The 13,670-nt window shown below is 41.9% G+C and overlaps 1 protein-coding gene across 8 annotated transcripts in view; it reads left to right on the top strand.

Annotated features, from left to right (window-relative positions):
* The first annotated feature begins 4,130 nt into the window (after positions 1–4,130).
* Positions 4,131–13,670, top strand: part of FAM184A (family with sequence similarity 184 member A) — a 111,249-nt gene continuing 101,709 nt past the window's right edge. For all 8 annotated transcript variants that reach the window (XR_006786097.1, XM_045842518.1, XM_045842517.1 and 5 more), the window contains exon 1: positions 4,131–4,674. Coding sequence is in view for 7 of the 8 variants with exons in the window: in XM_045842518.1 (XP_045698474.1) it covers positions 4,507–4,674 (168 nt within the window). In the remaining variant the exon portion in view is untranslated. The remainder of the gene's footprint in view (positions 4,675–13,670) is intronic.

Genomic DNA, 13,670 nt, shown 5'->3' with positions numbered 1-13,670 from the left:
CTCCATTTCCCATACTATTCTTAACCTCCCCCTGTCTATTTTGTACCTACCAATTATGCTTCTTATTCCCTCTACCTCCCCCCACCCCCATTCTCCTTTCCCCCTCCTCGCTGATAACTCCTTTAACTACCTTATCTGGGAAGCACTTTATCTGCCCTTTCATCCTAAAGGATAGCTTTGTTGGATAGACTAATCTTGGATGTAGGTTCTTGCCTTTCAAGACTTTGAGCCCTTTCTTGCCTGTAAAGTTTCTTTTGAGAAATCAGCTGACAGTTTCATGGGAACTCCTTTTTAGACAACTGTCTCCTTTTCTCTTGCTGCTTTTAAGATTCTCTCCTTATCTTTAATCTGGGGTAATGTAATTATGATGTTCCTTGGTATATGCTTCCTTGCGTCCAACTTCTTTGGGACTTTGAGCTTCCCGAACTTCCTGAAAGTCTATTTCCTTTGTCAGATAGGGGAAGTTCTCCTTCATTATGTTTTCAAATAAGTTTTCAATTTCTTGCCCTTCCTCTTCTCCTTCTGCCACCCCTCTAATTTGGATATTGGAACATTTAAAGTAGCCCCAGAGGTTCCAAAGCCTCTCCTCATTTTTCTGAATTCTTGTTTCTTCATTCTGTTGTGGTTAACTGTTTATTTCTTCCTTCTGTTCCAAATCTTTGATTTGAGTCCTGGTTTCTTTCCCTTCACTGTTGGTTCTCTATATATTTTCCTTTGTTTCACTTTGAAGAGCCTTCACTTCTTCCTCTTTTTTGTGACTGTACTCAGTGATTTTTGTGAGCATCCTGATTACCAGTGTTTTGAACTCTGCACCTGATAGGTTGTTTATCTCCTTGTTGCTTAGTTCTTTTTCTGGAGTTTTGATCTGTTCTTTCATTTGGGCCATATTTCTTTGTCTTGGCACACCTGTTATGTTATAAGGGGCGGAGCCTTAGGTATTTGTTAGGGCAGGGTAACCCCCTTCACTACACTGTGGCAGTCAGGATGTATATTTCTTCTTTAACTCCTTGGTTGTTGGACTTCCAATAGTTTGATTTTCTGGCAGTTCTTATTGTTTTTTTAAATTTTTTAAAATTTATTTTTAGAGAGGGTGGAAGGGAAGGAGAAAGAGAGGGAGAGAAACATCAATGTGTGGTTGCCTCTATGGTGCGAGGAGGCAAAGTGTGTCTACATATAATTCCATCTTGGCTGGAAGATCCCTGCCCCTACCATTTCTAACAAATCAGAAAGTATATAGGGGACTTGGGGGCCTATGAGACATCACTGCAAATGTAAATCATAATCATAATACATTTTAGTATAAGAAACTGCTAATCAAAGAATTTCAAGACAGGAGTTCTACTATGTCTCCTGTCTGTTTTACCTTATGGATGTTTCAGATCCATAATTTCCTCTATTCTCACTGCCATTTCCTAAGTCAGTGGTCCATTCTCTTTCACCTGGATAAACACAAGAGCTGCCTAGCTAACTACCGTATTTTTCAAACTATAAGACATAGCCCCTTTCCATCCCAAATTGGGGAGTGCCTCTTATAGTCTGAAAAATACGGTAGTCTCCTCATCTATAACGTTGCTTCTGTAATCCCTTTCCCACAGTCATAAGAATTATGTTACTCAAGTGCAAATCTGATTATTTAATTCTCCTGCTTAAAACCCTTCAGTGGCTCATCATTGCCTTAAGAATAGAGTTTTAGCCTCCTTATCAAGGAAAATCAGTCCCCCACTGCTCCCAAATCTTGACATCTGCTCTGCTCTATGTCATATTTTGACATCCCATCAAAGTCTTTGTTTCAGTCATACTACTTCACGTACAGTTCTCTAAATGGGTTCTGTTCTCTTTCATCTCCAGGGCTTTGCACATGCTGTCCTCAGGGCCTGCAGTCCACCTTCCCCAGGTCCCTTAGGAGTCCATTCAAGCATTGCCTTTTTGTGTGTGAGAAGCCTTCTTTGACACCCCAGCCTAGGCTAAGTGCCTCTCTTGTGATTTTTCTTTAACACTTACCACACTGTGTCACACCTTATTGTTTACTTATCTGTCTTTTCCACTGGACTCCTAATTTCTTGAGGACAGAGACTGATTCTTAGTCATCACTGCAGCCCCAGGATTTACCACAGCACCTGACACACAACTGGCATTCATTAAATATTTCCACGTAAACCATGAGAGAAATGGGTACTAAACAAAGATTTCTTGTTTAGTGTCTCCCATTTTTTCCCTGTTACTGGATTTTTAAAATGTAAGATTCTTGGTGATAAGATTGTGGATATGTTATATTATTCTTTATGTCTCTATGCATTACTTATAATTAAATAGAATTCTATATCAGATAACCTGTTTTTATCCTATTGTGATAGGGCAAAATAACAAATCGTTGAAGTGACACTGAATGACTTTTGAAAAAGGCTCCTCTTGAGCTATACTGTATACCGATGGTGGAAACTCACATGATAGGGTTCATGGTGAGCTACCAATGGATAAGGGTTGCATCTCACTCCAAGTTAAAGTGGGAGGTGACTGATATCTCAGGGGAGATATTTAAGGAGGTTAGCAGGTTCAGTGACACAGCTCGGACAACATCCTGGTCTCCTTGGTTCTAGTCCTATACTCTTTCCTGAGTGTGTGTGTGTGTGTGTGTGTGTGTGTGTGTGGTGGGTGCTTTTCAGCATACACATGTGCTTAGAATGCACGAGATATGAGAGTGCTAAAATGATTGTGACTCTTCCATGCCTAGAATTTGAATAATACTAGCTTCTAATTCTCTTTAATTTCATTTAATCATTAGAGCTTAAGAAGCAAACACAATTCTCCTGGTGTTTGTTTCTGGCCATCTGCTCTGTTCAGAATCTTGGAACTAGACAAGTTTCTGTTTTGGGGGTGGGTGGGGGAGGTCTATTCCAGGTTGGAGGTTTGGGGATGGGCTGAGTACCTAGAACATGGGAAAAGATGGAGCCAATTTCAGGTTTCCTTTATGAAATTCCCACAGTTCTGGAAAATATTTCAAGATCTTAGTCAATCTTCATTTTGTTGGTATAGATTTTTATCACAACCACTTTGTTAATTTGGGTCCTGTTTGAATTTGTTAATAATCTTAGGTTTATATGATGATTAATTTCGTGCTAAAGAGAAATCACATATCATAAATGGGGGGATTCAGTTCTGCAGAAGTGCATGGGTAACAGGTATTTTAAAAATAGGCACGATTCTACATTTTTGAAGTTTGTATTAGGATTGCCCCAAAATGACCTATTTACTTTAACACGGGGTACACTATAAAAGAAAAATCACTTGACCTTGGAGTAAAGGTTAGGAAAAAAATCAGTAGGAAATAAACACATTTAGGAAGGTGAAAATGCACATGCAGTGACACGTTTTGGCCCAGTTGACATCTTGTTTCATCTTGTTTTTTCCCTTTACTTTGAGCTAAGTAGATTTTATATATATTGTCTTCGGCTCCATTCGACTGGGGAAAAGCGATGCTATACCAATGGACTGATGAGGCGTGCTCTCTCCACACATGGACACTTGGCTTTGAAAGAAGAGCAATGTGTAGCACCTAATAGGTCAGACTAAGGCACTGTAACAATCATATTTGTGTGTTTGGAAAGAATTATTTAATTCTCCGTGACTTCAGTGCCCAGGTCTCCAGGCAGGGGGGGGGGGGGGCGGTGGGTGGCTGCATGTGAGCTCGAGTCTCTTGGGGAAGAGCCAGTCGGGCCCATCGCACGCGACGCTGCACGTGGAAAGGTTAAGTACATCCAACGATCCGCGTTCTGCAAACTGAAGGTGACCACGACCCCATCTTCTCTGGTCGAATTTTTTTTACATATAGCCGCACGCGCGGCCGCATGGCTTACCACCCGCCGCGGGCTAGGGAGCTCCCGCAGCAGGAGGAAACACCTGGCGGGAGAGTCCCGGAGGGCCTTCCCGCGGCGCCCGTGCGGACCCGGGGCGGTGCAGCTGGCGGCGGCGGGGCGGGGCTTGGCTGCGGGGAAATGACGTCGCCATCCCCGCGCGCTCCGCGGGCAGGGAGCCGCGCGCCCGGGTAACGGCGGCTCCGCGGCTCCCGCGTCCTCTTCCAGGTCCCCGCCTCCCTCGCAGCAGCCCGCCCCGCCTCCTCCGCCCTCGGCCCTCCGGCCGCGGCGTCCCGCTGGGTCCCTGGTGCCAGGTGGAAGCGGGACCTGCGGGGACACGCTGCCCACGACGCCCCCGCCAGGCGCGAGCAGAAGAGTGGGCGAGAACGGGCCGGGCCCCGGGTTGTCGCTGCCGGACCCGGGCGTCTGCCCCGCGCTGGTGTCGTCCGCGGCCTCAGGTTGGCGGGTCCGCCCCGTCCCTGGACGGGGGTGACCCGGGGACCGCGGGCAGGAGGGCGCCTGCAGCTGCGGCTGGAGAGCGCCGGCTGTGGGGTCCAGAGGCGGCCGCTCCGGCTCCTGCCTACCAGACGGCGCGGCTCCGCGGGCCGCCGCCCGGGCGCGGGGACAGGTGTCCCGGCCGGGGTCTATCGGGAAGATGGCGACCCCGGGCATGAGCTGGCAGCAGCACTATTACGGCGGCTCGGCGGCCGGGACGGCCAAATTCGTGCCCTCGCCGGCCGCTGCGCAGCAGGCGGGGCACAGCATGGACTACAGCCAGGACCTGCACCTGAAAATGAGCAAGAAAATCGCCCAGCTGACCAAGGTAAGGGCGGCCGTGGGGGTCGGCACCGCGGCGACCCGCGGGGGCTGCGCGTGGATCACCTTTTGGGCAGCGAAGCTGTGAGCCCTGCGCCCGGGACCAGTTGATGGGGGCTGTTGCGGGGATGCAACAGCGAGAGACTTATCTTCAAGAAGCATTCAAACTTCAGTAGAATGCTGGTGACATTAATTTAAACGAGACAGGTCAGAGGCACGACCCAGTGAGTGGGGCTGGCACCTCTGCCATTTAGGGGCAAGCCAGCACAGAGCAACTCAGGATCGAATTCCTTTATCTCACAGTAATCAGTCCTATTAGTTTTGCTTTCATGCATGCGCCAAGCCTCCACGAGGCATTACACTACACTTATGAAGTACAGTACCGTATTTACCCAACATGACCCGAAATCTTCGGAATAGTCATTATCTCTTATTGGTTACATAGTTAACGGGAGTTTAAACGTTCTAAGCAGTGTAGGAGGGTGAAACATACCTTGCCTGACATTTTTGTGATTTAGTAAGTCATTCCTTATCCTGACAGAATGTCAAATAAGGTTTATTAGATGAGTCATATGTCTGTATTTAGTTAACTGTTTTAATCTATCAGTAGATAATTATCAAGAAGCAAATGGCCTGCAAATTTGGCCACCTGTAGTTCAGGGTGGTACTTGGATGGTGAGTGTTTACAGGTTTCGTAAATGTTGATATTGAGAAAGTTGGTATCTGTGAGGCAGGAGCAATTTAGATGGAGTATTGTGCCCTGTTTGAGATCTCAGGTGCAATCTTTCAATACCCATTAAGTGAGAAGAAGAGATTGGTGGTTTCTGAAAGTTAATTGAGGTAACAAACCTTGTTGCATTAAGCTGATTCAGCTAACCACTTGTTAGGAGTGTTGGTATACTGAAGTAAGGTGGGCATTGTGGGGTTTATTACTAGGGAACCTCTAAACTGCAGGGGTGTCCGACCTGTAGCCCCGCCTGCCGCATGCAGCCCTGGGTAGCTGTGGCCCAACACAAAATCATAAATTTACTTAAAACATTGTGAGATATTTATGTGATTATGTGTCACAATGTATTTAATGTGTGGCCTGAAGCAACTCTTCTTCTAGTGTGGTCCAGAGATGCCAGAAGATTGGACACCCCTGCCTGAAAGTCTGATTCTTTATCTCTAAAATTCTCACGTAATTCCATTACTGGTTGGCACTTTTGAGAAAGTAAGATAGAGTTGGAAGAGAGGAAAAGAAGGAGACGGGAGTGAAAGGGGATGGGGAGGATAAAAAGATTTTGTTGAACAGATGTGATTGAGGGTAGAAAGACAAATACAATGAAAGAACTGAAGGACGAGGGGTCGAGAGGAAGAGCACAGGAAAGGATGCATGCAGTCGACCGTGCAGAGCAAGGCAACGCGTGGCAAAGTTTTGTTTTTTTGTTTTATGTCAGCACTGTCTTGTAGGTTGCTTATTGGCCCAGCTTTTACTGTTTCTTCTTAAGACAGAGTCCCCAAACTCAGAAAAAGGCAGGCCCAAGAAGGAATGGTAGTACACTGTCAGATCATGTGTGCATTTGGGAGCTGAAAGCCAAGCTTCTTGAAATTGTATTGGATCTTCAGAATATTGATGTCCAGAACGAAGCACGTGGATATTTATTTATTCTGATGTTCTCTTACGGTGTGTCCACAACATCCATTGTTCTTATTTTATTAGACTGTACCCTGCAGAGCTCTGCTCTAAGTCCTAGAAACCCTCAGGAGTTGGTGGTGGAACTGTGTACCGTTCTATAAAAGAAGTTTCTCATCTCTCCAGTAAACTACTTTTCTCTTTACTTATGCTTTTTCAATTTCCTTTTCTTTTATCAGAAAAAAATAACATCGCACAATTGTTTAAGGTGGGAGTGTTGATAGAAGTTGCTGTCACTTTCACTCTTCCCACTACCTACCTTGATTCTAAGGAAGCAGGCGGCTGCCCCTGTGTCAGGCATCTTGCCTTGAGTACTGCACCCGATCTTTACTGATTGTGGCGTGGACTTCAGGTTCAGTGTTTATAGTTACAGTCACTACACTTGCATCACTTACCCTGCTATGTGCTTCAGATATTCTGTTACACTGGAGTTTCTCAACTTTGACACTGTTGGCATTTTGGACTGGATAATCCTGTATTGGAAATGGGTGGGGCTGTCCTGTGCATTATGGGATGTTTAGCAGATGCTACACAGTAGGTTCCAGTAACACCCTCTCCCCACACACAGTCACGACAATAAACATTGTCCAGATATTGCCAGATGTTCCTGCAGTGAGAGTGGTGGTGGTGGGGGTGGGGGGGTCATCCCAGACTGAGAAACACTGAGTTGTACTGAAATATCTAGAGTTTCTCCCACCCTGTCTCTTGTCTTTATTTCTAAGATAAGGTGTGAGAATGAAACAGTCTGGTAAAAGGACTCTGTTGCAGGTAACACCCTTCACCTTCTGAAACCTACCGTAAGACCTGCTTCTCTAATGCACCATTTTGGAAACTGTCAAATTTGACAGTTACATACACATTATAAATAAATACTCTATCATAAGAATGGTAGCTTTAGTATAAATAAATCAGCTGTTAGTCTTTACTGGTATTTGCTATATAGAATTTTCACTTGTAATGAATTCATTAATAAATTCACATCAGCATAGGTTTGTTAATAGAACTGTGGTTGGAACTTGACAATAGCTTATATTTCAAATAACCGCAAACACGATTTTATTTCTTTTGGAATGAGTTGGTAGAACTCAACTCTTCAGCATTATAGTCAGCATGGCCTGGGAACCTGACAAACTGTCTTGAGTTAAAACTCCTGCTCTGTGACCTTGGGCAGGTCACTAAACTCTTGAGCCTCAGTTCCCTAGTCTTTAAAGAGGCGCGATGCTTCTGTAACTCTCTGAGGTAGTAGGCTCTTGATTCAGGCTGTGACTGAGAAGAGGTGCCAACAAAGTACAATATTAGTAAAACGCTGGATAATACGTTTTTAAATTTTTCTCTCTTTTTAAAATAAGCCATTCTGTATTTAATAGGCTTATGTGAGCTTGTATTTCTTTGGAGAATTTTCTGCTACACTTTTAAAAAATATGTATAATAATTTTTTTCTGTTGGAAGTTTAAATTTTTCATATTAATTTGCTTTGTCATAGCACAGTACTGAAAAATACAACATGCATTTTGCGGCAGTTTGGCTGGCTATTTAAGGATAAGGGTGAAAACAATGTATATTATAATTTTACACACAGTAGGCTTAATATATTTTTATCTAAAAAGCAGTCTCGTCTCAGCTGCAGACATAATTGTTGAGATTCTCTTTCCTAAGAACCCAACAGACCCACTGCCACATGGGAGAGCAGCAGCTCTTTAAGCGCCTTTTATGCCGAAGGCACTTTGCTAAGTGTTAGAGACACAGCAGAGAGCGAGACACAGTCTCTTTTTTTGAAGCGCGTCAGTTATATTTAGGTTGTTCATGTTGAAATTCTTGAATCACGTTGTGTCAGATTTCTGGGTTTGTTAATGACTGAAGCATCTCAGAATTGGCAGAGAAGCTGGGTGGAGTGAGTTCTGTTTTATAGGATCGCTCATGTACTTTTTCTACACTACACTGTTGGCTCGTTAATGCATTCTGTTGAGAAGCAGCACTTGTGGGATATAATTATGAAGCAGCTTTATTTTTTTGTCACTCACTGTCCCTTTCAATTTACTCTGTGAGATTGGTTTGTCCCCTTCCCGTGGATCAACCTGACTTTCTGGTTGCTTTTAGATAATGCAACTTGTCCTTTGGTAGGTAAGTTGCAAAGGTCTCAGCTTGATTATTAAGATGTCTAACACCAAGGAATAAACACTGCACAGTAGACTGAGTTGAGGATGAAGCTTCTCCCCTGCCCACTCCCTAACTCTGCCAGTTGCAAGAGGGAAGCCAGAAATCTGGGAAGGGGGCATCAGTGACTTTTTTCTTCTGACTGGGCATTTCTGCTCTTCCTCTGTCTTGCCATCCTGGGTTCTGACCCCTCCCAAGGTGGGCAGGGAAGAAGGGAAGAGAAGAAAAAGGAGCAGCAGATGTGGTTTCTCTAGTTCCCACCTCAGTTGCTCAAGATTCCTCCCCTCAACTTGCTTGGAAGTGAGAATGTCTCTAAATTCTGTCTGGTTGCTTACTCCTTCCTCAGCCTCTTGGATCTGGCAGGACCTTCACGTTACTTTGCTGAGGTCCGTTCAAGCTCCAGGTAACCTTCTGGATGGACTCAGGTGACCCCACTCCAGCCTGCTCTGTATCTTTTCCATAGGGCCATGTTGCTCCATACGTAGCACTCCTTTGCCCAGGCAAACTCTGGAAGTGGTCCCCGCTCAGCCATCTCTCATTTGCCCTCACTTACCTCTTCATCCAGCTCCTCATCTTTAGATTTCCCAGGGATGAATCAGGTCCCTGTTTAGTTTATGTCCCTCATCGTGTGTGAGACACAAATCAGGCTCTTCAAGTGGTTCCATCAAAGCCTCTCCCCCTAGGCTGTAGGTGAAGGACACGCACCCACCTCCACTCACCCCCTTGAAGGCAATACTTATTCCCAAAGCACTCCCCAAGGAACCCTTCTCCAGGACCCCCTCTGTGATCCTGACGCTTCCCACTGGTGTTGGGAGTAGAGGGTAACACACCTAAACACTCCTGTCTTTAGACTGCCTTTGGAAAGTTTGAGAGTGTTCTGGCACCTGCTTTGGAACATCAGTTGTCTTTGGTTCTCAATAGAAACTTCCTTTTTAATATCCTGTTGTGTTCTCTGCTGACCCGGTGCCTCTTTACTTGACTGCACTTTCAATGTAGTTCAGCCTGTTTATCCCTTTCAGGCATAATTAGTATGAGGAGAGTACTGTAAGGTTCCGAACAGCAGCAAGGAGCTGCTTCGTGTTCCCTAAGCTTAGCGTTAGGTCTTCCTCCTCTTTTACTGCCCAGCTTGCATTCCTCCTCCTGAAACTGCCCTGACCAATTAGGCCTTGTAAAGCTTGCCTTACTCTGAATTACTATAACGTACATTACCTATATTACTTCTTTGATACTTAATAATACAAATTTGTAAAATACTGTTTATTGTGTTTATAAATATACCTTGTTTCTCTAATTTGACTAACATCCTCAGCTATAGAGACTGATATCTTATATTTTTCTGTAATTTTAATATGAATGCTTTGCACATAGCATAAAAGCTTAGTAAACACTCATTGAAGATGATGATGGTGATGCTGCTGATGTTGTATCAAGTAATTTTGTTACGGAGTGGAGAAAGGCAGTAGTAAAGAATTCTGAGGAATTGTGTCTGCTTGTCTGCCGGGTTGATGCTAGATCATTTCAGCTGAGTTATAAATTACTCTTAAATATCTAAATATGTATTGGCCTCCTCTTAAACTGCTTTCATAATATACTTATATTTTTGGTACAAAAATAAAAATATAAAGTACTCTGCCTAAAATATAAGTATCACTTGTCATTTCAAAAGGTAATTGATATATGAGATTTTTAACAAATAAAGTCTTATGATTAATTATTTATACTAACTCTTACTCTTTTTACTATATACAAAATCAGAATGTGTTTAGATAATACTAAAACCAGCAAAATTTTCTAATAGTCTCATTTTCTGTACATTAAATACAACTGATTGTTCACTAGTTGGCGTGTTTGAATTATCTGCGTACTGGTTCATAATATATTTAATTCTGGTTATGGCTTGTGTTGCTTTAGTTTAGAACACGCTAAATGCGGTATCTTTTTTCTTTCTTTGTTACATTGTAGCTTTGCCATTTTATTATGCCTCAGCTTAAGTGTAATCTTTTAGTCATAGTTGAGTGGTCTGTATTGATTTCTTATATTTTACTAATGGCACAAAAGCCTGATGTAATATTTATCAGTTGTCCACAATTCGTAGAAAGGGACTAACTTGAGTTAAAAGGTTTAGAGTTGGAAGAAACCGTAGATTCTGACCAGCCTAACCGTCTCATTTTATTAGGTGTGAAAGCCGAGGGCCCAAAGACATTTGAAGATACACAGCTTGTCACTGGCAGAAACTGAACATGAACCCAGGTCTCTGGATTGGTTTAGGAGAGGGGCAGCTATAACAGCAGGTCTTTTTTCTCTGTGTCTGCCTTCTTTCTAGCTTATATTACTCACTCAGTTCCTAAGAGGCCACAGAGTTGGTGGTGGTGGTTTTCCCTTCATCTTGGAGCCGTGTTTTGTGGACCATCTGAATCACAGATGTCTGATGAGAGTGAAACCATTGTCCCTCTCCCATCATGCATTACAGGACTTCTGGATTTATAGATGTTAGAGAATGTAACTGGCTTTGGTAAACTTGTAACAGAGCTTTTTTTTTTTTTGTATTTTCAGATAAATGTCATAATATTTTCATGTTTTTATTAACAGTTTTAGTCATTTCAGACTTAAAAAAATTTTTAATTGCATTGATTTAGAGACTATCGTACTTGTCAAAATTACTACTGTGTGGTTATTTTAAATGTGTTTCTTTTGACTGTCTGCTTTCTTAATTGGATTGTTGCTTAGGCCCATTCCTGAACTATTCCTGTGTTCGGGTCAGTGGGAAGTTTTCCAGTTTCTTTCTCTCTCTCTCTCTCTCTCTGGTTTCTGGAAATTCTTTGTGGTCTTCTAATTGACAACCTTTTAAAAAGTGGAATGAAGGGTAAAGTTTTAGCCAAATGTGATTGAAGCAATCTGTTCATTTTAATTGAATTAATAAGTAAATTACTATACATTATTCTTAAATTATTAGTATTTCTGAAAATTTTATCTATCTTAAATCTGACATAAGAATGAAAAGTAGCCAGGGTCTATAAAGCCAGTTAACTTGGTAAAATATTGATAATCTGCCCTTTCAATTTATCTTATGAGATTTAAAAAAGAATTTACCTGTGAATATTCAGATATTGTGCCATGACACAGGATTGATGTGAATCATGGAAATTCTCAATGCCATACTTGTGTTTTTTTTTGTTTGTTTGTTTTACCACAGAAAGTGTCTGCCCTGCAGGCTACTTTTCAGTGGAAAGGACCCTCAGTGAGGCTTTCAGGATTGGTCTTTCCCTGCCTTCTTGGAAATAAACTCTTGAAGAGACGTGGGAGAAAACTGCCAACTGAATACAGGAATTTTTTTGGAAATAAATACAGTGTTATAAGTGTGGGAGAAATATTATTATCAAATTTCTATTTTATGTTTCAAGTGTGATCCGAGCCATAGAGACTTTTTTAGATTGACGTGGGAACTTACCGGTGCTTTAAAATGTTATTGGAAAGTAGCCTTGTGCCACCAGTCTGTTAATACCTGACAGTGAATTTCGGAAACACCATTCTGCACCACTGGAGATTACCAGTTGTAGCCAGTATGTTGGTATACATAACGCTTGAGAGCTGAGCAAATATTTGAGAAAAGAAACCTTTTATTCTTAGTTTTCTGTTAAAACTACAGCAGTGAAAACTGTCATTTGTAGGCCTCAAATTTATTTCACTAAGGATTATAATTTTCTTTCCTATCAAAAATTTTACCAGAGTTTATAAAAAGTAGTGAACTTGAATCTGTAAGGTTATTGTCCTGTGTCTTGTACTACTGTCACTGGAGATACAACGGGAGTCTGAACCGCCCAGGACTGATGGGAGATGGAAAAACGGAGGCAGAGACCAAGCATAGTACTTGGGCTTTGGGTGTTAGACTCAGCTGCTGTTTACCACCTTGCTTACTAGAAAGGAGATAGTCTTTTTAATGACTTAAAAATTACTAATCTGTGTTTTCCTATTGATATGTATCATTTCTATTTTTAGGCTTAAGGCAGTTTAAAAATAGAAATTGGATCATGAAGTACACTTAATATTTAAGTTATCAATATAATTGGGCATTTTAATGAAATATTAGGATACATTCCTATTTATTCTAAATTGTTAGAGAACGAGTTAGTTAACTAGAAGTTACTAAAAGGATTAATAATTTTATACCTTCCAAAGCACAGTAACATGCTTATATTGAAACCACACTATTCATGAATTACAGGGAGTCCTTCGTCACCTGCCAGTCATTGTCCTATCAGGGTGCATGCATGGGAGATGAGGCCACGCCCCTGTTAATCCCATGGCAAATACTGAAATCTTATTTCTGAATAAATTCTGTTACTTTCTTTGGGTGTCTCTCTTATAAAATGAAGTACAAAGTTTGAATATTTACATATCCTAGACATTGAACTTTCTGGTTGGAAAGATTTTGTTTATTCTGCTGAGTGTGTCTGTGGGTTCATAGGTGTTTGCATTTTTCATCCTCTTTCTCTTCAGCACAGTCTTAACAGAATCTCATTTCTGTCAAAAAAAAAAAACATTCATAACCAAAGCACTAAGTAGTATTTCATTCTTGTTCCTAGATCTTTTGCCTGGTGGAACACTGTATAAACAGAATGTGTTTGGTTTGGGAAGAAGTTGTGCCTGTTTGTGTGTGTGTTCAACTTAATGGTCTGCTCAGAGTAATGAAAGAAGACATACTTAAATATGACCAAAATAGAGTATACTTTTGTTGAATGGCTAGTCCATGAAAAATACTATACAGGTACTGTTAGTTCACAATATTAATTTAATGTTCCATTTTTAGTCTATACATTTTTCTTTTTTTCAATAGACTTTTGAGAAAATGTGACTAGAATAAAGCAGGTGAACATTTTAATAAATTAACTAGTGATTATTACATTATTTTTAATCCTCACCCGGGGATATTTTTATTGATGAGAGAGACACAGAGACAGAGAGAAACTTTGATAGGCCACCCTCCATACACACCCCAACCAGGGGTGGTACCCTCACCCTTTGGTGCCTGGGACAATGCCCCTACCAACTGAATTGCCGGGCCAGGACTAAGTAGATTAATTTTATGCAACAAATTTAAACTCTTCAGTTATGAGCAACTTTTTCTGTGTGGTTTATTTTGGATAGAATTTATACATCTGATTTTCTTAGATAAA

This window comes from Phyllostomus hastatus, unplaced genomic scaffold (genome assembly GCF_019186645.2).
Source record: "Phyllostomus hastatus isolate PE091 unplaced genomic scaffold, TTU_PhHast_1.1 phas_contig_40, whole genome shotgun sequence".
Taxonomy (NCBI): domain Eukaryota; kingdom Metazoa; phylum Chordata; class Mammalia; order Chiroptera; family Phyllostomidae; genus Phyllostomus; species Phyllostomus hastatus.
The sequence above is the reverse complement of the archived record's forward strand: the minus strand, read 5'-3'. Positions and strand labels throughout refer to the sequence as shown.